At 35.7% G+C, this 23,453-nt stretch overlaps 2 protein-coding genes and 2 non-coding genes across 4 annotated transcripts; 1 reads left to right on the forward strand and 3 right to left on the reverse strand.

Moving 5' to 3' along the window:
- Positions 1–13,071: 13,071 nt before the first annotated feature.
- Positions 13,072–13,169, reverse strand: TRNAY-GUA. The gene is made up of 2 exons: positions 13,133–13,169; positions 13,072–13,111 (listed from the first exon to the last, which is right to left on the reverse strand). It is a non-coding gene; the product is annotated as a tRNA-Tyr (tRNA).
- A 6-nt stretch (positions 13,170–13,175) lies between these two features.
- Positions 13,176–13,247, reverse strand: TRNAH-GUG. The gene has a single exon. It is a non-coding gene; the product is annotated as a tRNA-His (tRNA).
- A 1,292-nt stretch (positions 13,248–14,539) lies between these two features.
- On the forward strand, positions 14,540–14,977 carry LOC116136467 (egg cell-secreted protein 1.1-like). Its single transcript, XM_031422165.1, has one exon. The coding sequence runs from the start codon at positions 14,540–14,542 to the stop codon at positions 14,975–14,977; it is 438 nt and encodes a 145-aa protein (XP_031278025.1).
- A 1,183-nt stretch (positions 14,978–16,160) lies between these two features.
- LOC116136468 lies at positions 16,161–16,655 on the reverse strand. The gene is made up of 2 exons (XM_031422166.1): positions 16,434–16,655; positions 16,161–16,343 (listed from the first exon to the last, which is right to left on the reverse strand). Exons 1-2 carry the CDS (start codon positions 16,653–16,655, stop codon positions 16,161–16,163), a joined length of 405 nt encoding a protein of 134 aa, XP_031278026.1.
- Positions 16,656–23,453: the final 6,798 nt, after the last annotated feature.

The following is a 23,453-nucleotide window of genomic DNA, read 5'->3' on the forward strand; positions in this document are numbered from 1 at the left end:
TGTGAGTGATTACCTTTTGTGGTAACCTCTTTGTATAGAAATCTAGATTAGGTAAGGAGTACTTAAGATAAAGATATTTTAAGTGACACGGCCCATCCAACCTTCCTTATCTGATAGACTTGGGGCACACTCTTAGGACTTAGGCGACCGAAACATGCCATATTCCAATCTTAGAGTAAATGACCTATTCCCCCAAGGTTTCACGAAATCCAAGTTAGTACTATTGGTTCCATATTCTAGATTTCCACCCTTAAAGTAACAGTGTTATGAATTTTTAGGGTTTAGAGAGTGCAATTACCATAAACCCTTAACCCTAAATTAAAATATATTTTCACTCCTAAATTAGTAGAATTACAAAACTTGCCATTTTATTTTTAATATATCAAAACACCTCGATCACTATACACCCTCACTGGAAACAGCCTGATCTGGGTGTTTCCGATGACGTCGAACCCCCTGGCCACCTCCATCACCTTCCCTATAGTCGCGTCCAAAACCCCTCTGGTTCTGACTCATTTACCTCTCCAATCGTTGGCACCGTTAGCTTAGGGTTCGGTGTTCTTCACCGGATTCGGTGGTGAAAATCCAATTGGACACCACCAATGCAACCCCCGTCCTAAATCTATAAAACCCTATGTCCCTAGCAACCGTTTCGTCGTCATTCGCCAGCCGAGAGTTCGTGTATCAACCATTTTTCGTTGTCGTGGCCGGAGATCGGCGAGTGATAAGGGGTTGTGAATTGTATGGTTTGTAGAGGGGAGGATGAGGGTTCAAATGGTGGTGACAAAGGTGATTTTGGGTGGAAGAATCGCCGAAAAAGAGCGAAAAACGTTGGGAATGACGGCTGCTAATGTGCGTCGAAGGACTGTTAGAGGCGGTGGTCTGTAACGTGTGCCACCCATATAAAATGACCAATTTACCCCTTACCGTTACATCAAACGTTTTTCCGTCACTTTAAGAGAGAATTTGGAATAAATGGAACCAATGGTACAACTTGGGATTTCATCAAACCTTGGGTGGGATATATCTTTTACTCCCAATCTTATAATAAAACATGAGAGTTTTAAAAGTAAAACACTAAGAGGGTGTTTGTCTAAGCTTATAAGCTGGTCAAACTAGCTTATAAGCTCTAAAATTAAGCTGACCTGTTTGTTTATAACATTTTTTAGCTTATAAGTTAAGCTTATAAGCCAAAAAAAATAAGTGGGGGGGAGGTACTTTTTTTTTTGGGCTTATAAGCACTCTGCTTATAAGCTAGTTGACCAAGTATATTACCACATATCCTTGTTTAATTTTAAAATTCCTTAGTATAACCTTGTTTAATGTAGTATCTTTCAAATGCTTATAAGCTAAAATTAGCTTATAAGCACTTGTTGCTTATAAGCTTATGAAAAGTGCTTATAAGCTAATTTTCATAAGCTTAGACAAACACCCCCTAAGTCTTGCAGCGGAAAACAAAATAGCTCTGCCAATTTTCCTATTGATGAAAATCAGGCATCAACTTTTTCATAATTTAGGCCAAAATGAGTTCTTCAGTGTTTCATAAAAAATAGAAAATATAATTAGACAATTATCTTTTGTTGGTTAATTTCTATATCATAATAATAAGTAATTAAATTTTATTAAACACCAATGAGCGTAATTAGTTTTATGATTTAAGTTCCCTTCATTACCTAAGTTACAAGATTACTTCTACTCAACCTGAAGTGGTAATATTTTTGGTCTTACTTTTCTTAAGGGAGAACAACATTTCCCAACCCAAGGTTTGGTGCAACAACTTTTCCCACCCGTCAAATTTCAAAATGGACTATTTCCCACCCTTTGTTAGATTATGTTAGTGTTTTCTGCTAATATTTAATTGAAAAGACAAAAATACCCTCAAATAGTTTATTTCTTATTAGTTTATTATATATTAAAATTTGGTTAATCAAAGTCTTTACTTGATTATTTATCGTTCAAGTGTAAATTTTTTTTTCCTTCGTTTATTTAATTAATTTGGAATAGTTTTTTTATGTAATTAGTAAAAATTAAAAACATTATGAATATAGTAGATTATTGAATAATAGTGATGAAATATTGATGACATTATAAAAATAAACATTTAACTTTAAATAATTTGGTAGCATTACTCTTAACTTTTAGACAATGTTAATTGTTTTTTTTATTTTTTAATATTTGATTATTGACTAATTAAAAATAATGAAAAAATTTATAAAATAAATATAAGAGTATTTATATTTTTAATAAAATATTAATAAAAAACATAACAACCTAATAAATGATGGAAAAGTGCCATTTTTAAACTGAAGGGTGGGAAAGTTGGTTTGGCCAAACCTTTGGTGGGAACACGTCGTTCGCCTTTCTTAATTATGATGATCTCATCAGCTTCCTCTGTAGGAGTTTCAATTTTCAATAATTAATTATAACTTCCTTAAATCATTTCAGACTCTTGGATCCCCCACCCCACCCCCCACCCTGCTGTATACGTTAAATTCTCGATAATTTCCATCTATAAATAAACGCTTCAAAACTCTCTCTCACACACACACACACACACACACACAAAAATGGCTAAAATTATCATCACCACCTCCCACTCTAAGCTCTTCTTCCTAACTCTTCTCCTGGCTTGTCCATTGCGTCCATAACCGAAGCTCGACCATTTTTTGAGAACAGTAGTAGGTCAAGCCTCGTGGCTCGACTCAAACTGGATAATGAATCATCGAGTGCTGGGATCTTTGACACAGCTTCAATGCTTCTCCGGCGAGCTTATATGTTCTTTCTTAATGGGAGACTAATCCGGCCCTGGCGCTGCCAAGCCATACGAACCATTAGTCACCAATGCTGGCCAGCCATGATCGGCCACGCTAGGGTTTACCGCTGAAGAGAGTGATGTGCTTCAAGGTTACTGTGATAGTGAACCGCCACATGAGGGCCCGTCGCGGAGGCTGCTAGTGCTAGGGTGGTTGAGCAGCAGCAACAGCTTCTTTATGGACTTGGTTCCTTAGAATATGTAATTTGCTTTGGTAATCATAAATATTTTACATAGCAATAATAATAATATAATAAAAAGGGTTGAGTTTAATATCAGTTTCTTTATTATTAAAATTTAAGTTCTAATTATTATAAATTGTATGCTTTTATTGAATTTTAAATTGATGATGAATAATTTATCATTTATGAACCATCATTAAGTTCCCATTAGTTGTTAATAGGGATAGTTGTTGAAGGTTATATTTGACTGATAATTTCAGAGTCCTAAAACTTAATTAAAGTGTGTGTAATTGACCCGAACACCTCTATCATTCAAAAATGAAATAAAAAATCAATTACGTTCAAGTTAAAAACTAATTGCTATGGATGCTTCTTTTTTGGGCCAGCCCAAATACGTGGAAGCTTGGGCCATTCCTGGATCCGATTTATCATGGGCTTTTTATACCAAACAAAAAAGTGAATAGAGAAATCTCGACAAAGTAAAATAACTTCTCCAAACATCTGTGATGAAATAATTTTTGCTATTGCTGTATTACTTGTAGTTCTTCAAAGAAAAAAAAAAATGATATGGTAATCAACAAATAATTTTTAAAAATTAAAATATATATCTAATATTATATGTTTGAATAACTTTAAAAACGGTTTTCATATTAAAAACTATGGAAGCTTGTGAAACAACTTTCAATGATTTAATCATGTTCTAATTTACACTAATTTTTTAAATTGTATCTGAAAACTGTTTTCGAAACAGTTTAACTCATTTCTAAATGAAAAAAAGAAAGCAAAAGTGGAGAGGATCTAAGCAAGCAGATGCCAGAATATCCAAAAAGAAAAACAAAAAGAAGAATGATTGATTCGGTGAAGTGGGTCACTAACTGGGTTTGGAAGTGACAAGAACCTGCAATTTCAAATCTCATCTCCCAATCTTCAACCAGATTTGAGCCGATAACATTAAAATCCTCAACAGGAAAAATAAGATACATAGTGACTCTACGTATTATATATTACTGGTGAAATAATGTAATGAAATCGACAATTCACGGAATCAATCTATCTATGTAAAGCAATTTAGTAAACATATATAATGATCTCTCACAAGTAAAATTGATGTTCAAGCGAGGTGATGTCTTAAGTAGAAAAACTCAAAGGTTAATTTAGGGTCAAATGGTAATCAAACATACAACTACTTAGAAATAGAAGTGTAAATCTGAGTGGGGTTTATCTTTGCTTAATGGGAAAGATATAATGATTATTAATGCAGGAAATAAAGGGCTATACCTAACATTCAAATGTGGCCATAAATATTAATGGGTCTAATTAATTAATGGTGAGGTGTTTTGTATTATTTTGATATTTATTAATTAAGGCCACTAAATTAAAATGGGTTCATTTAATTTGGTAAATGACATGATGTCTGTTTCTGTTTAATAATAATATAATACTAACTCACTAACATTCTCATTAACCTTATGTGACAACTTGCAATTTCCATCAATCAATTGCAAAAAAGTCATAGACTCTTTCCACCTTTTTTTTAAATTTATTTATTTATTTATTATTCTCTGATGCGAACGTTTTTTTTTTTTTCAAAGTGTGTATCATATATAGTGGATAATTAAGTATTAGCTTGATTTTGTATTTTATTCAGTTACAATTGATCATCAACTCCTAATATGCACTTTAAGAAATTAGGTATCATGGATATACTTTTAGGGTGTGTTGGTTCTGACAATGTTTTATACCAAAAAGTGTGAGTATCAGTGAAGTGAGACAAATAATGTTAAAGATAATGGGTATAAATTATTGTTGTGTTGGTTCCTAGATACTTTTGTTAATTATGGTCATATATCGATATTAATAACTATCAATTTATTTTTAAAAGTTAAATTATCATTTTTTTTTTAAAGTTGACTAAATTTTGTTGTAAGCTAAATTATAGTAAATTAATGAAAAAGGGCATGCCTTATATATAAAGGTTAGAAGTTACTTTGTGATAATCAGGCTGCCCTTCATATTGCTTCAAATCCAGTGTTTCATGAGAGGACTAAGCACATAGAAATTGATTGTCACTTTGTTCGAGAGAAAGTTCTATCAGGGTGTATTGCAACTAGTTATGTTAGTTCCAACGACCAGTTAGCAGACATCTTCACTAAGTCTCTCAAGGGTTCTCGTGTTGATTTTATTTGTAACGAGCTTGGTGCATATGATTTATATGCTCCAGCTTGAGGGAGAGTGTTGAAGTGTAAAATAAGAAATAGGATTATTCTCATTGTAAAATAGGAAATAGGATTATTCTCATTAAAGACTATCTTTTATATTAGGTTAGGATCAAAGCTATTAAGAATTAGATCTGTTATAATAGGAATGTAATAATTTACTTCCTAGATTAGTTTTTGTTTTTTGCTATAAATTCATTGTACATTTCATTGTGAAATATGTAATAAAAACAAAGTATTTCTTCACAATATACATATAAAATTTAACATGATTTTATAAAAATGGGATCAATTTTTTCATTTTTCGTTTTTAGAAAATAAAATGACATGGAAATTTTGAAAAATAATTCCAAAATTGACCTAAAATAAGCAAGTGTTTTGACACCATAATGGGAATTGGAAACTTTTGCTTTTGCTTTGGATGCTTAACATTTTTGTCGATTGAATCATTAGCTAATTAGAAAGTAAGAGTAAACAACATGTTCCCACCCAGGGTTAAGCGAAATTCAAAGTTCCCATCCCAGGTTTCATAAATTCGAGATTCCCACCCTTAAGTTAACAATGTTAATGAATTATGACGGCTGACGACACAGCTACAAATGGTGTTATTACCATACTACCCTAACTTTTGATTTCACCACCACCACTATCACCACCACCACCACCACCACCACCACCATCACTATCACCCCTCAGCCACCACAAACCAGCACCATCATGATCGAAACCCCAAAGTCACCACCACCACCACCACCATCACAATCCCTCTAAACCCCAAAGTCAGCCCCGCCGCCACCAAACAACCACCACAAACTACCAACAAATTACTCATCTCACTTTCTACAGATCAAACCGTGGCGTTTCAGACCAAATCCATGAGTTTATTCACGTCGTGCAACAACACCCAGATGCCAAAACAGAGACTTTAAGCCATAAAATCACTAAAGAATCTATAAAATAGTAGCATACAACACTTCTAATAGAGATTCGTCTCTAATTAACACTTCAATTAAGGTGTCTCCAACGCTTGTTCCTAAGGTTTTTAAGAGGCTGAGCAATGCGGGTGTGCTGTCGTTGTCGTTCTTTAGGTGGACTGAGAAGCAAAAAGGGTTTAAACATGATGCCTAGATGCTTTGATTGAATTCTTAGAAAGATTAAACAATTCAAAATTATATGGGAATTAGTGAGCCAAAAGAAGCGTAAAGGGTTGTTAAATAAAAGAAACTTTTGCTTTAATTTTGAGGAGATATGCAAGAGCTATGAGGGTTAAAGAAGCCATTGATGATTTTGAGAAGATTAAGAAGTTTGGATTGAGGTGTCTCCACCACAAACTTACCTACAAACCCAAATTGGATGGGTTGTCTTCTGGTGGTTTGGGTAATCGGACATGGAAGAGAAACGAGGGGGAGAGGGGTGACTCAATGACCATTTTACCCTTTGGTCATTCTATTAAATAATTTTCTATTAATTTAAAGGTGATAATTTGTAATTTATGAAACTAGGGTAGGAGCCTTGAATTTCGCGTAGCCTTGGGTGGTAACATGTCGTTTGGTCTAGAAAGTAATAATCAACTATTAATTTCCCCACAATTTAACATGCACATGGAATGATCTATGGTGACGTACATGCCATGTAAGCATCACAGATAATTCCTTAATTACTAGCACACCAAATTAAACTCATCAAATAATTAACTAATTGGATTAATTTGGCTTGATTAGAAAGCTTAGCCACTTTTAATCCAAAATCAACTCTAACCATCATAATTCTAATGCGTACTCGTAAGTCAAAATCTGATGGCTTCACGCCTTCACCTAACAAATTATAGCTGTTCAAAAGAGGAAAAAAAAAAAAAATATATATATATATATATATATTTGTTTTTACAATAAATTAATTTTCATTTTCTAATTTTCGAAAATATATACTAATAAAAACAATTAATAGAGATGAAATTAATAAGGAAAAATTATTTTTCAAGTAAAGCTTTTTGATTTTCAATGGAAAGAAAAAAAATACTAACATTAAGTTCTTAAGAAATAAATTTATTAATTAAAATATTTTTATTTTAAGTAATATCATAATTACCTGTTTAAACACGATAAACACATCTTAATCTAGAAGCTGCAATTTGGAGAGGTACGCTAATGCTTATGATTAATGTTAATCACGACGGATTAACGAAATTTATTTCTTCCTTAATCTCCACGTGTTATAAAGATCGCGTGCACGTAAGCATGTGGGCCATGAAAACTAATCATGACGAAGTCCACGAAGGTCCCATACGAAATTGAGTGCTAGCCAGCTGTTCCTAGTTTTCGTCGGTGGAAGTGGAACTATTGAAAAATTACCAAAAGAGGAATTTCAGAGTATTCGTTGAACAAGGACCACGAGATCTGAATGATCTCGCGGTTAAACTCACGTCTGAAGTGGGACCCACAAAGAGTCAAGCACTGTTACGGTCATTTCTCTGTCGCTCATTTGCTGCCACGCGAGACTTTTTTGTGATTAGTTTTGACGTCATAATAGTATTTAATTAATTATTATTATTTTTTTAATAATTTTGGGAGTTGATGATCTGTTAAGTTGAATTAGTGTTTGGTCGGTGGGATTTAAATTTAATTGGGAACTGGAAAAGCCCGCCAGTTTTTAAGGGAAAAAATAACGCGGGAATAAGCAGTACTTTTAGATATTATTTGGTATTTTTTTTTTTTTTTTCTGTTTTTCAAGTTTTAAAACAAATTAACCAAATAATGAAAATTAATAACCCCAGAAATTGGTCTAGTGATAAAAAAAGTTTGTTTCATTCATTAACTTTTTAGGTTCAAATCACCTTAAGGCCACTTAACACATTCATGACTTACTTAGAACATTGAGTTAACAGGGTGTTTGAGTCTTAGGGATTAACTGAGATACGCATAAACTGGTTTGAACATTCCGATTATTAAAAATAAAAAATAATAGTAATAAATGTAGAATTCGGAATATGATATGTGTGGTTAGTATGAATAATACTACATATTTCAAGAATTATTGTAAAATTTGCTTTCAAGTAATGCATTATCTTATGTTGTATTGATGTGTAATGAAAAAAAATGATATTGTAAATACATCGTAATGCTAAAAACAGTGACATATTACTTGAAAAATTATTTAAGTGGATATTTCTTTCATAAATGTTGCAGTTTTAGTATTATGGGATACAAATACTTCAATCTTATAAGTGATTGACGTTAGTGTCATTAGCCTACTTTCTTAACGCTATAAGGGAAAAGTTGACATTCCATTAATATAAAAATTTCTCTAAATAAAGCTTTAAAAAAAAAAAAACCGTCATCTAATAAGACTTTAGTGTTGGGCTATGAAACTGGGCAAAGTTATATACTTCAAACGTCAAGGATGAAAAAAAGGCAAACGATGGCGTGTTTGGTTCATTATTCCTGGCATATTCCCAATCCTATCTCTAAATAATCTTGGCACATTATTATAAAATATTACCTAATTTTTTGTAATTACTTTTAGACCCCATAAGGTTATTAATTTCATTAATACCCCTTGAAAAAAAGTTTAAAAAATAACAAAAACACACCGGGACCATACTTGACAGATTCCGGTAACCACGTCGGTGGTAGCCGAAATCTGCCACAACGGTGAATTACCGACCAGAACTGGCCGATAATTCACGATCTGGCCCTTTCCAACCAGATCCACAGTGGATTTGGCAGGAAAAGGCCAGATCTGGATGGCCGTCGGTGACACAAAAACGACGGCCATATCTTTGGCCGTCGTTGACGGTCAAAGATGGTCATCGTTTTGGCCTTTTCCGACAGTCGACTGCCATAGCAGGTCATAGAAATGGCCTTTTTCGGCCAGATCCGTGGTGGATCTGGCCAGAAAAGGTTATAACGACGCGTTACGACACAGATCCGACCAGTCTTTGTCTTAATGCGATTTTTCGGCCAGATTCCGGCGGTGGTGGCCGGAATCTGGCACTGTAGGTGGTAGGGGTATTTTTGTCATTTTATATGTTGGGGTGTTTAATTAAATAGTAAACTTATGGGCTTTTTATAAATTTTTAAATTTTACCTTGTAATACTCCCCTATCAACTATCCAATATTATTCCTAAAATCCTATCGAAAATAATGAACAAACGCACTGATATGTTCCCACCCAAACTTTGCCTTAAAGACAAGTTAGTACCCAAAAAGTTTCAAAATGACAAATACCCACTTTCCGTTTACATTTGTTAGTGAATTCCATCTATAGTAACTAAAAATACTAAAACGCCCTTATTATTTTCTTCTTTCTCCTTTTTCTTTTTCTCCACTACTTAAACACATCTCCTTCTCCGAGATTTCAGCTTTTCATTTGCAACAACAAAAGTGCCCCACCAACAACCACCACCACCACCACCTCGGCAGTAACCACCACCACAATAATGTCCCAACAACAACCACTACATGAACAACCGCCCCACAGCAGCCACCACAACATTAACCACCCTTGAAGTTTTCTTAGCAGTTCAATTCAGTCATGCTCCTATATAAATTATTGAAATATCACCATTTTTCTCTGAAATTTGATCTTCAGCTCTTTAATAATGCGATGAATCTATGATATTTGCTTAAGTGATGTTAAATTGTTTGCCAAATAGTGGACGCTCTTCTGCTTTGAAATACGCCTTGGCTTATCCAAACGGTGGGTTTCAAAGTGGGATGCAGCATTTGTGATCCATGCACCTGGCTTCACGTTACAGGCAATGATGATAACAAAGTCACAAGGCTGTATGTATATTCCACCTTTCGTTAGTTTATTTAAAGATTATTGAGTTAGATTTGGCTGTCTGAGAACTCAATTTTTTTAACTTGAAAGTGAAATTTCAATTTGCTTCTTGAAGGGATCTTGGAAATTATGGACTACATGATCTCTGTCCCTGAGCTTTGATCTTTGGCAATCTTTTGTAAGAGTTAGCTGGATGAGAGATAGATATATTCCCAAAATCCTATCCCATGATCTCGGTGAGAAACCAAGGAAACAAGAGAGTCATATTCGGGACTAAGCCCAGCAAGCAAATAGGATAATTTCAGCACACGTCAGAGCTTGACCAGCAAGGCCAATTCGTCCGTGAGACGTTTGATAGTCATGAAGTAATCAGGTTGCAGTTGATTACCTTTTTGAAGGGGTAGAGAGTTGAGTGCGAACATGTACCGCTTTAGCACGGGATTGGGATGCAAAAGCAGAACTGAGGGCCTTCCAAACTACAGCGGAGGAGCAGCAGTGAGCAACCTGGGCAAGAACTTCATCAGAAAGAGAAGAGTATGCAGCTAAGAATAAGATTATCCTGGGTTTCCCAAAGATCATATGAGGGGTTAGGGGTGGTAGAGCCATCAAAGGCAGTGATGGTTTTGCGGTTGCTGATGGTGCCATCGATGTAGCCGTAGACTCTCGGCCTTTGAGGTAAGGTAACATGGTGGCTTTCCACGTAGGGTAATTAAGACGTGTGAGTTTGGTGGGGTGATGGGAGGAAGATGGTGAAGGTGGGAAGGTTGGTTTCGGCAACATTAGAAGTGGAGGAATTTGAGGAGGCAGACATCTTGAAGAGGATTGGTTTAGACGTGAGTCCTTTTGGGCTCTGATCCATGTAAGAGTTAGCTGGATGAGAGATAGATGGATAAGAAATCTTTCAGATATTTTTCAGTGTGTACAACGTATAATATTTATACACAAACTCTCCATAACTTTCTCCTATACATAAGCTACTCAAAAATCAAAAACACTATCACAAACGTAACAAAGTTGTTGGCCAGAAATATCAGTTGTAATCTTCTCTGTTTTGACTGGGTATTCTTGTTCCGAAATATCAGTTGCAATCTTCTCTGTTTTGACTGGGCACTCTTGTTCCCTTGGCTGCTGTTGTGCCGTTAGAAGCAGGTTCTGTTTTACCTCCAATATCTTTCCATATTTGTAAGAACATTTTGCTGTTGTTGGAGTGGTTAATGTTGTGGTGGCTGCTGTTGGGGTGGTTGTTGATGTGGTGGTTGTTGGCGGGACGATTGTTGTTGTGGTGGTTACTGCCGGGGTGGTGGTGGTTGTTGGTGGGGCACTTTTGTTGTCATGGAGAAGATGTGTTTAAAGCGGTGGAGCAGAAAAAGGGAAGAAGAAGAAAAGAGGAGAAAGAAGAAAATAGTAAGTGTGTTTTAGTATTTTTAGTTACTATAGATAGAATTCACTAACAGATGTGGACGCAAAGTGGGTATTGTTGTTTTGAAACTTTTTGCGTACTAACTTGTCTTTAAGGCAAAGTTTGGGTGAGAACATGTCGTTCGGCCATGAAAATACAAGTAGCATACATATTAATTAAGGCTTAAAATATCGAGAAACACAGGTTTCAAAAAGTGACACTTACGGGGTATAATAGTAAAATTGACCAAGTTGAGCCAGGGTTGGACTAACTTTTGTTTGTGGGTGGTGTGATCGGAGCCCAGGTCTCCACGTGCATGATGCATTGGAGCTTGATTAAACAAAATCTAGCCCAAGACTCTCCTGATTAAATGTCACTAATTCCAAGAACCATACTTTAATGATTAGCAAAGTAAATTTTTGTTTATTAAATTAACCCAAGTGCGAGTTTGGGCTATAACTTTTGAGAGAATGGAGGTGAAGTCAAGTCACCACAAGGGTTAGAATGATGAATACCTATGAGAAGGAAAAGGTCAAGATCTTCAATTTGGTATTTGTAATTTTCTTAATCTTCAGAAAGGCTAGTTGACGAAGATCACGAGTTAAGCCTCAAGGGTTCATAATTAGATTTGGTAAATCGAGGGCCGGCGGCTTAAAGGTAGAATTAAACAAACAAAAGAGTTTCTTCTTAACGACAATGTTGAAGAAGCAACAAGTAAAGCATTTTTTGTGCATTGAGAAATTGGTATTTTTAGTACTTGGATCACATGATTCTGTGAATTGAGTTTCATGCTTTTATCTTTATTCTTCTTTAAGATGGGAAAAAAGTAGAAACAAAGCAAGAAAAAGAAAAGATAATGAACACCTTCTTTCATAGAGTAATTTGATCTTAAAATCTCAAATAAATAAAAAAAATATAAATGACCCAGAAATATTTGAACCTTTTGATGATATTGGTGTAAATGCGTAGAGCAATTACCTGCAACTGCATAATTGAAGGCAGAAGTTTTTACTTTTTAATATTAAGTCCTTTGTTTATTTAACACATAAATTCACACATTTATGTTTGTGACTGTGTGTAGAATCAGAAATCACAGCTTCATTGTCATAAATTCTCTCTGGTTTCAAGAAAATAGAGAAGAGATTGTCAGGAATATAAGTAGATATGTTGTTATATTAAACTTGTGTTTATTAAGTGTCATAATGCCAAATGAAACAGAGCAAATTACATTCACCAACAAATCAAAAAAGAAATTGAGATGTAAGACAATACCAGCATAGCAATTCATGTAAGCCAGGCCATACTACATTTAGATGTGAATAAAGGCCCATTTATGCTCTATAGCTCCAGCCCAAATTCAAGAAGAACTGGGCCCAGAACAACTATTTCTCCCACTGTAATTAACATGTTGAAGTGTATTTGTGTACTGGGTAGAATCTAAAAATATACCTGTGAATATGAAGAAGATAATAAACTTACACCCTATCAAACTATTTTTAATTCTTGAATGAAGAAGCAAATGGAATAATATGCTGTAGGTGCCTATGTCGTGAAATGGAATAGGAATAATATTTTTGGTGCAGTGAACAGTTCTCACTCTCTCTCCTCCACTTTCTCAGTAAACAATCAGAAAAAAAAAAAAAAAAAATATCCGATCTCAGTAAACAATCAGAAAAAGGTCCGACCTGCCGGATTCGAACCAGCGACCTACCTAAGGATAGCCGCCAAGTGGTGTACCCACTACAGTCCTCCGCTCTACCAACTGAGCTAAGGTTGGAAAAGCTGTGGCTGCTGGGATTCGAGCCCAGGTCTCTACGGCCACAACGTAGAATTCTTACCACTAAACTACAGCCACATTTTGTTGAAATAGTGGATTCTCTAAAAATACTTAACAAATAAACCAACATTCAATCTAGCCCCCCATCCGAATTTGGTAAAACAAAACTTAACCCAAGACTCTCCTGATTAAATGTGACTAATTCCGAGAAGCATACTTTAATGATTAGGAACATATTTTTGTTTCTTAAATTTGCCCAAGCGTGAGTTTGAACCAATGACTTTTGAGGAAATTGAGGCAAAGTTACCACAAGCGTAAGAATGTTCAAAGGGTAGGAGAAGAAAAAGGTTTAGATCTTCCATTTGGGTTGGTAATTTAACTTATTTGTTTAATGTTTAATTCTTTGTTTGAGAAAGGAAAGGGTAGCTAATCAAGATCAAGAGCGACCCTCAAGAGTATTCATAATTATATTTATTAAAAGAAGAAAACTAACATAACATGAACTCCAAGGGATTGGTTTGACGGTCAAAGATGTTCACTTTATTCATTGAGCATTTGGGTTCAAATTTAAGGGCTATCTATCACCTTATAACTTATTAGGTCATTTGACTTATAGGGTGTTTTATAGATTCCGAATATTAGTTGAGGTGGCGCGCAAACTGATCTGGATACGCTCGTTAACCCAAAAAACTAACATAACAATCCTACAAATTAAGTTTGAGCAAACAAATTAAGCATCGTCTGTACTTAGAGAAATGTAGTAATTTTATACTTCAACCACATAAGAATCAGGGGAACTGAGTTTCATGGTTTATATATCTCTGTTCTTAACAGAAATTTGATCTTAAATTTTGTGACAACGTATTAACCGAAATTCATGTTAATTTAATCAAATACTTGCTGTAACAAGAGACACAATTTTGTTACTGTGTACTAATTAAAATATAATCAATTCCATACTTAATTCAGAGTTGAATAAGGTAACTGCCCAAAGAAATTACGAAGAAGATAATGAAAGGTCAGAAATGGGTGAGAGAAAAGTTCTCATAATTTAATTTGTGTAATTAATTAATTAATTGGATGGCTCATCAAACAAATGATAATGATAATTAAAAGAAAGCTTAAATACAGATTTGCTTTGAACGATTATGATGATCAACAGTTGCTTAATACTATTACATATAAATGGATGGCCTCATCAACTTCCCATAACCACAAGCAATTAAATTAATTAATTAATCTTCAGGCTTTTCAATCCTCATAACGTTCAAGAACATTAATGTCAAATGATGCAAATCTCTCTATAAAACCCTAGCTTCACCAAGCCATTTAGTAATTAATCAATCAATTAACCAGTACTCCCAACACAAATGGCTTATTATTCTACCACTTCCAAGCTCTTCTTAATCGCTGTTCTTTCGGCTTTGTTCCTGGCTTCCAATGTGGCTACTGCACGGCCACTCTTGAAACCTAGCTCATCAACTCTCGCCGCACGTTTGAAATTGGATGGGGCTAATGATAACGATCAGCCATCGAATTGCTGGGACTCCTTGATTCAGCTTCAAGCGTGCTCTTCAGAAATTATACTCTTCTTTGTGAACGGCGAGACGTACCTTGGCCATGGATGTTGCGAAGCCATTCGTATAATCGCGAAGCAGTGCTGGCCGAACATGATGGATACTCTGGGGTTTACTGCTGAAGAAGGAGATATTCTCGAAGGCTATTGTGTTCATGAAACGTCTCCACCGCAGCAGGCCGTTGGACTCGCTAGGGTTTCTACGATGAGGATGAGGACTCAGGTTCCATGAGTGCATGCATGCATGGCTTGGGATTTGGATTTTCTTTGGTTATTATAAGATAATTTGAATAATTATTGTGTGCTTGTTATTTTTAATTTTACGTTTTTACTTGAATTTTGTGTTTGCATTGAGTCAGAGTGATTAATTATATAATATTGTGTTCTGTTTTGTGGGTCTGAAGTTATGTATTTGTTTTAATTAAATTTGGTTTGATCTTATATAAACAGTGAATCAAAAATTGGAAAATCTTCAGTTTTATGTACAGTGGACTTTATTATATGTAAGCACTAATTATTTAAGTGTGTTTTATGTGAATGTTTTATTTAAATTAATTAAGAATTGAAATTTTGGTTTCATATTCGGAATAATTGCTCAACATGCGCCGAAAAATTGCTGAACCAGCGCTGTTGCGTTGAGGTCTTTTCTTAATATACACCAACACTTAAAAATCGAATTAATTATTTCAAGTCAATGTCAAAAAGCAATAAAACTTAAATGTTTTTTTTTTATATGAAAATAAACTTAAATTTTGTTAATTTATAATAGAATACATATTAAATTATAATATCATGATAAGCGAATTTTAGGTATGGTAGGAAAATATTAGATTATAATTTTGAATTTTCAATTTTCAAATTAACTAATAGAACATATACTGAATTTAAAAGTTTACATATCTCAAACCTAATAATATTGTTATCCAAACACATCAAGTCAAATTAAATAAAAATGCTTTGTATATTAAAAGATGTTATAAAATCGAGTTTGATTATTTAAGAAAAAAAATTAAGAAAGTCATCAATTATATATTTTGAAATTCAATAATAAATGTCTGTAATAGTAACAATATACATGGAAATGATAAGTTAATTAGAATTAGAATCAATAATTTTGTGTCTTTAATATCAGAGTATTAAAGCCATTCAAGGCAAATAAATACGAAGAAATTAACTAAATGAAGAGAATAAAATGTTTTTGTGACATTTCAATTACCCAAAATCCAAATTCCAAGCATGAATTTGATTTTACAATAGCCAAAAAAGGGCACTTTCCCAATTTTTACAATCAAACATAAACATTGTCTAATGTCATCAACAAGTAGTCAGGTTAATTCTTGTTCTATTTCTGATTTGCAGATTTTTGTTTCTTCAAAACCCTCCTCAGAGACTTCCGATCGCCCTTCTCATAAGCATCACAATGCGCCATTTACTTCCATCCTTAGTTTCAACAGGTTTTGTCCAGAAATTGCATGGCGCAGCCAATTCGCAAACATAACAGTAACACTGCATCTCATCATCAAAAACTCTTGAGGGGTGGTTTCAAATGGTAATTTCAAACACAAATGTCTTGAATGTGGGTAATCTCTGCAAGCAACCTACTAACAATAAATCAAAATCATCGACTTCAGAAAAATCTTAAAAAAAAAAAAATTTTCCAATTAAAAGAAAAAGAATTAAATAAAAACCTGGCCTTTTTCGGCGATGATAGAGATGTCTTGAACATTATGAGGATGATGATGACTCTTGGAGATAGAGAGATAGGCAAAATCAGCAGACTCATAAGGGTTAAAATCAAGAATGAAGGAATCCTCTTTCTCCTCAAAACTCTTCAAATCCATCTTCTTTTTCACAAAAAATATGGATCGAATGGGAGTCCCTTCTTCTGATGATATCTCGTTGGCCTCCATCTATCACTTCCTCCTCCACCAATTTTTGGTGTTAAACACTAAATCCTAGATAGCACCCCAAGAAGAATGGCTTTCAATTGGGAAACAACTGTTGGATTCCCCAAGTGATTAAAAATTTAAAATTGAATTGAGTGGGGAAAAAAGAATCGCCATGGATAATTACTTACATAGTCGGCAATCTAAGGGTCCAACTTAATTCTAACGACTAACTAGGTTTGGAATATTAAAATATTTCTTTCTTCAATAACTGTTTTTTGTAAAAAATAAAATTCACTATTAAAATTTTAGTACTTTAAAATTTTTTGATGGAGAATTTTTCACTACACTCGAAATTCCTAAAATGCCCTTGAGCATGTTAACTCCCCGGTGAACGTACGAATTGACAACTTCAATCCCCGAAACTGAGAGGTGGGCAAGGCTTGGGTCCAGTCGATTCTAGGCCTGGGTCCTCAAAGAGCAGGCCCAAATCCTGAAGGACTCTTGAGGGTTTATGTAAATTTTTTTTTTTTTGTTGGGGGGTGGGTTAAAAATAATGGGCCCTGTCCCTCCTCCCTTGGGCCTGAGCCAAATTCCCACATCGACAGTAAAGCACAAACACCTTTCTGAAACGCCCTTTAGTATGTTAAAGTTCGAGTCAACAGACGGTTGACAACTCCAATCTCTAGCCTCTGCCATATAGTCTAGTCTTCTTTAGCCTCAGATATAGTATGGACAACACTCTGAATAGCTAGCCTTTGCCATCAGTGTTCTGAAAACTGGACTAGACCGCCCGGTCGGATCGGTTCGAAAGGCAACCGGTGGCAAATCCGGTCCAGTATATATAAAAAACTGCTATTTGAAGTTAAACCAGATTGGACTGCGGTTGGACCATCGGAATAGTGTCGAATCGCGGTCCAATCGCCGTCGGATTCTAGCATCTTTCGACGGAGAAATCACCCTCATTCGACGGATTGCATCTCCACGACCAAACCCATCCATTTTCAGTCGCTGTCGTCCAGCCTTCGTTGATCACCGTCCACCTAAAGTTTACGGCTTTACTCGATGTCGGATTTCTTTCGTTGATTCTAGCGAGTTCCGACGCCGATAGAACTCCGTCGCACCACCATCTAAGTCGTCGACACTTGCACATCAAAAGCCCCAAGATTCTAGCTTCGATTGGCCGTCGATCGTCGCTGCGGCCACACTCACCAGAATCTTCTCGTGATAGGGGTGTTTTAGATAGATTTCAAACCTTAAGGGAGTATTATAGGGGTGTTTTTGATGAATTTCAAACCTTTAGGGACTAAATTTTTTTATAAATTACGGTCTAACCGACCGATCCAACCGGTCAAACCGGAAACTGGACCCTTGAACGGGTCATTGTCCGATCCGGTTTTCAGAACATTGTTTGCCATACAATATAGTCTTCTTTAGCCTTAGATATAGTCTGGCTGACACTCTAAATAGCTAACCTCTGCCATACAGTCTAGTCTTTTTTAGCCTCAGATATTTAGGATTTTAAAATGATAAAACTTGTGTTATGTTGTGATTTATATGTGTGAGTGAATTCCTTTGATTTGGTGACCTCTTTGTATAGAAATCTAGATTAGGTAAGGAGTACTTAAGATAAAGATATTTTAAGTGACACGACCCATCCGACCTTCCTTATCCTATAGACTTGGGGCACACTCTTAGGACTTGGGCGACCGAAACATGCCATATTTTCGATCTTAGAGTAACCCAAGGTTTGACGAAATCCCAAGTTAGTACCATTGGTTCCATTTATTCCAGATTCTCACCCTTAAAGTAACAGTGTTATGAATTTTTAGGGTTTAGAGGGTGCAATTACCATAATACCCTTAATCCTAAATTAATAAATTATGTTTTAACCCCTGAATTAATAGAATTACAAACTTACCATTTTATTTTCAAATTATATCAAAAACACCCTCGGTCACTATACACCCTCGCCGGAAACAGCCTGATTTGGGCTGTTTCCGACGACGTCGAACCCCCTGGTCACCTCCATCACCTTCCCCGGAGTTCATCGTCTAAAACCCCTTCGGCTCCCGACTCATTTGCCCCTCCAATTGCCGGCACCGTTAGGCCTAGGGTTTTGGTGTTCTTCACCGGATTCCGGTGGTGAAAATCCAATTGGACACCACCAATGCAACCACCGTCCCCAAATCTATAAAACGCCTATGTCCCCAACAACCGTTTCGTCGTCAATTGCCAGTCAAGAATTCATGTTCATCGGCCGTTTTTCATTGCCGTGGCCGGAGATCGACGAGTGATGAGGGGTTGTGAATGGTATGGTTTTGTAGAGGGGAGGATGGGGGTTCAAATGGTGGTGACAAGGGTGATTTTGGGTGGAAGAATCGCCGGAAAAGAGCGAAAAAGTTGGGAACGCCGGCTGCTAATGTGCGTCAGAGGACTGTTAGAGGCGGTGGTCTGCTAACGTGTGTTGCCCATATAAAATGACCAATTTACCCCTTTACTGTTATATCAAACATTTTTCCGTCACTTTAAGGATGAGAATTTGGAATAAACGGTGAGAAACATAGGAAACAAGAGAGTCATATTCGGGACTAAGCCCAGCAAGCAAATAGGATAATTTCAGCACACGTCAGAGCTTGACCAGCAAGGCCAATTCGTCCGTGAGACGTTTGATAGTCATGAAGTAATCAGGTTGCAGTTGATTACCTTTTTGAAGGGTAGAGAGTTGAGTGCGAACATGTACCGCTTTAGCACGGGATTGGGATGCAAAAGCAGAACTGAGGGCCTTCCAAACTACAGCGGAGGAGCAGCAGTGAGCAACCTGGGCAAGAACTTCATCAGAAAGAGAAGAGGTTATGCAGCTAAGAATAAGATTATCCTGGGTTTCCCAAAGATCATATGAGGGGTTAGGGGTGGTAGAGCCATCAAAGGCAGTGATGGTTTTTGCGGTTGCTGATGGTGCCATCGATGTAGCCGTAGACTCTCTGGCCTTTGAGGTAAGGTAACATGGTGGCTTTCCACGTAGGGTAATTAAGACGTGTGAGTTTGGTGGGGTTGATGGGGAGGAAGATGGTGAAGGTGGGAAGGTTGGTTTCGGCAACATTAGAAGTGGAGGAATTTGAGGAGGCAGACATCTTGAAGAGGATTGGTTTAGACGTGAGTCCTTTTGGGCTCTGATTCCATGTAAGAGTTAGCTGGATGAGAGATAGATGGATAAGAATCTTTCGAGAATTTTCAGTGTGTACAACGTATAATATTTATACACAAACTTCCATAACTTTCTCCTATACATAAGCTACTCAAAAATCAAAAACACTATCACAAACGTAACAAAGTTGTTGGCCAGAAATATCAGTGTAATCTTCTCTGTTTGACTGGGTATTCTTGTTCCGAAATATCAGTTGCAATCTTCTCTGTTTGACTGGGACTCTTGTTCCCTGGCTGCTGTTGTGCCGTTAGAAGCAGGTTCTGTTTTACCTCCAATATCTCATATTGTAAGAACATTTTGCTGTTGTTGGAGTGGTTAATGTTGTGGTGGTGCTGTTGGGGTGGTTGTTGATGTGGTGGTTGTTGGCGGGACGATTGTTGTTGTGGTGGTTACTGCCGGGGTGGTGGTGGTTGTTGGTGGGGCACTTGTTGTCATGGAGAAGATGTGTTTAAAGCGGTGGAGCAGAAAAAGGGAGAAGAAGAAGAAAGAGGAGAAAGAAGAATAGTAAGTGTGTTTTAGTATTTTTATTACTATAGATAGAATTCACTAACAGATGTGGACGCAAAGTGGGTATTGTTGTTTTGAAACTTTTTGCGTACTAACTTGTCTTTAAGGCAAAGTTTGGGTGAGAACATGTGTTCGGCCATGAAAATACAAGTAGCATACATATTAATTAAGGCTTAAAATATCGAGAAAACAAGGTTTCAAAAAGTGACACTTACGGGGTATAATAGTAAAATTGACCAAGTTGGCAGGGTTGGACTAACTTTTGTTTGTGGGTGGTGTGATCGGAGCCCAGGTCTGCACGTGCATGATGCGGTGGAGCTGATTAAACAAAATCTAGCCCAAGACTCTCCTGATTAAATGTCACTAATTCCAAGAACCATACTTTAATGATTAGCAAAGTAAATTTTGTTTATTAAATTAACCCAAGGCGAGTTGGGCTATAACTTTTGAGAGAATGGAGGTGAAGTCAAGTCACCACAAGGGTTAGAATGAGAAACCTATGAGAAGGAAAAGGTCAAGATCTTCAATTTGGTATTTGTAATTTCTAATCTTCAGAAAGGCTAGTTGAAGAAGATCAGAGTTAAGCCTCAGGGGTTCATAATTAGATTTGGTAAATCGAGGGCCGGCGGCTTAAAGGTAGATTAACAAACAAAAGAGTTTTTCTTAACGACAATGTTGAAGAAGCAACAAGTAAAGCATTTTTGTGTGCATTGAGAAATTGGTATTTTTAGTACTGGATCACATGATTCTGTGAATTGAGTTTCATGCTTTTATCTTTATCTTCTTTAAGATGGGAAAAAAGTAGAAACAAAGCAAGAAAAAAAGAAAGATAATGAACACCTTCTTTCATAGAGTAATTTGATCTTAAAATCTCAATAATAAAAAAAAATATAATGACCCAGAAATATTTGAACCTTTTGATGATATTGGTGTAAATGGTAGAGCAATTACCTGCAACTGCATAATTGAAGGCAGAAGTTTTTACTTTTTAATATAAGTCCTTTGTTTATTAACACATAAATTCACACATTTATGTCTGTGACTGTGTGTAGAATCAGAAATCACAGCTTCATTGTCATAAATTCTCTCTGGTTTCAAGAAAATAGAGAAGAGATTGTCAGGAATATAAGTAGATATGTTGTTATATTAAACTTGTGTTTATTAAGTGTCATAATGCCAAATGAAACAGAGCAAATTACATTCACAACAAATCAAAAAAGAAATTGAGATGTAAGACAATACCAGCATAGCAATTCATGTAAGCCAGGCCATACCACATTTAGACGTTAATAATGGCCCATTTATGCTCTATAGCTCCAGCCCAAATTCAAGAAGAACGGGGCCCAGAACAACTCTTTCCCACTGTAATTAACATGTTGAAATGTATTGTGTACTGGGTAGAATCTAAAAATATACCTGTGAATATGAGAAGATAATAAACTTACACCCTATCAAACTATTTTTAATTCTGTGAAGAAGCAAATGGAATATATGCTGTAGGTGCCTAGTCGTGAAATGGATAGGAATAATATTTTTGGTGCAGTGAACAGTTCTCACTTCTCTCCTCCACTTTCTCAGTAAACAATCAGAAAAAAAAAATAAAAATCCGATCTCAGTAAACAATCAGAAAAAGGTCCGACCTGCCGGATTCGAACCAGCGACCTACTAAGGATAGCCGCCAAGTGGTGTACCCACTACAGTCCTCCGCTCTACCAACTGAGCTAAGGTGAAAGCTGTGGCTGCTGGGATTCGAGCCCAGGTCTCTACGGCCACAACGTAGAATCTTACCACTAAACTCAGCCACATTTTGTTGAAATAGTGGATTCTCTAAAAATACTTAAAAATAAACAACATTCAATCTAGCCCCCCATCCGAATTTGGTAAAACAAAACTTAACCCAAGACTCTCCTGATTAAAGTGACTAATTCCGAGAAGCATACTTTAATGATTAGGAACATATTTTTGTTTCTTAAATTTGCCCAAGCGTGAGTTTGAACCAATGACTTTTGAGGAAATTGAGGCAAAGTTACCACAAGCGTAAGAATGTTCAAAGGGTAGGAGAAGAAAAAGGTTTAGATCTTCCATTTGGGTTGGTAATTTAACTATTTGTTTAATGTTAATTCTTTGTTTGAGAAAGGAAAGGGTAGCTAATCAAGATCAAGAGCGACCCTCAAGAGTATTCATAATTATATTTATTAAAAGAAGAAACTAACATAACATGAACTCCAAGGGATGGTTTGACGGTCAAAGATGTTCACTTATTCATTGAATTTGGGTTCAAATTTAAGGGCTATCTATCACTTATAACTTATTAGGTCATTTGATTATAGGTGTGTTTATAGATTCCGAATATAGTTGAGGTGGCGGCAAACTGATCTGGATACGCTCGTTAACCCAAAAAACTAACATAACAATCCTACAAATTAAGTTTGAGCAAACAAATTAAGATCGTCTGTACTTAGAGAAATGTAGTAATTTTATACTTCAACACATAAGAATCGGGAACTGAGTTTCATGGTTTATATATCTCTGTCTTAACAGAAATTTGATCTTAAATTTTGTGACAATGTATAACCGAAATTCATGTTAATTTAATCAAATACTTGCTGTAACAAGAGAACACATTTTGTTACTGTGTACTAATTAAAATAATCAATTCCATACTAATTCAGAGTTGAATAAGGTAACTGCCCAAAGAAATTACGAAGAAGATAATGAAAGGTCAGAAATGGGTGAGAGAAAAGTTCTCATAATTTTAATGTGTGAATTAATTAATTAATTGGATGGCTCATCAAACAAATGATAATGATAATTAAAAGAAAGCATAAATACAATTTGCTTTGAACGATTATAATGATCAACAGTTGCTTAATACTATTAAATATAAATGGAGGCCTCATCAACTTCCCATAACCACAAGCAATTAAATTAATTAATTAATCTTCAGGCTTTTCAATCCTCATACGTTCAAGAACATTAATGTCAAATGATGCAAATCTCTCTATAAAACCCTAGCTTCACCAAGCCATTTAGAATTAATCAATCAATTAACCAGTACTCACAACACAATGGCTTATTATTCTACCATTCCAAGCTCTTCTTAACAC

The sequence above is a fragment of the Pistacia vera genome, unplaced genomic scaffold (assembly GCF_008641045.1).
Source record: "Pistacia vera cultivar Batoury unplaced genomic scaffold, PisVer_v2 Contig314, whole genome shotgun sequence".
NCBI lineage: Eukaryota > Viridiplantae > Streptophyta > Magnoliopsida > Sapindales > Anacardiaceae > Pistacia > Pistacia vera.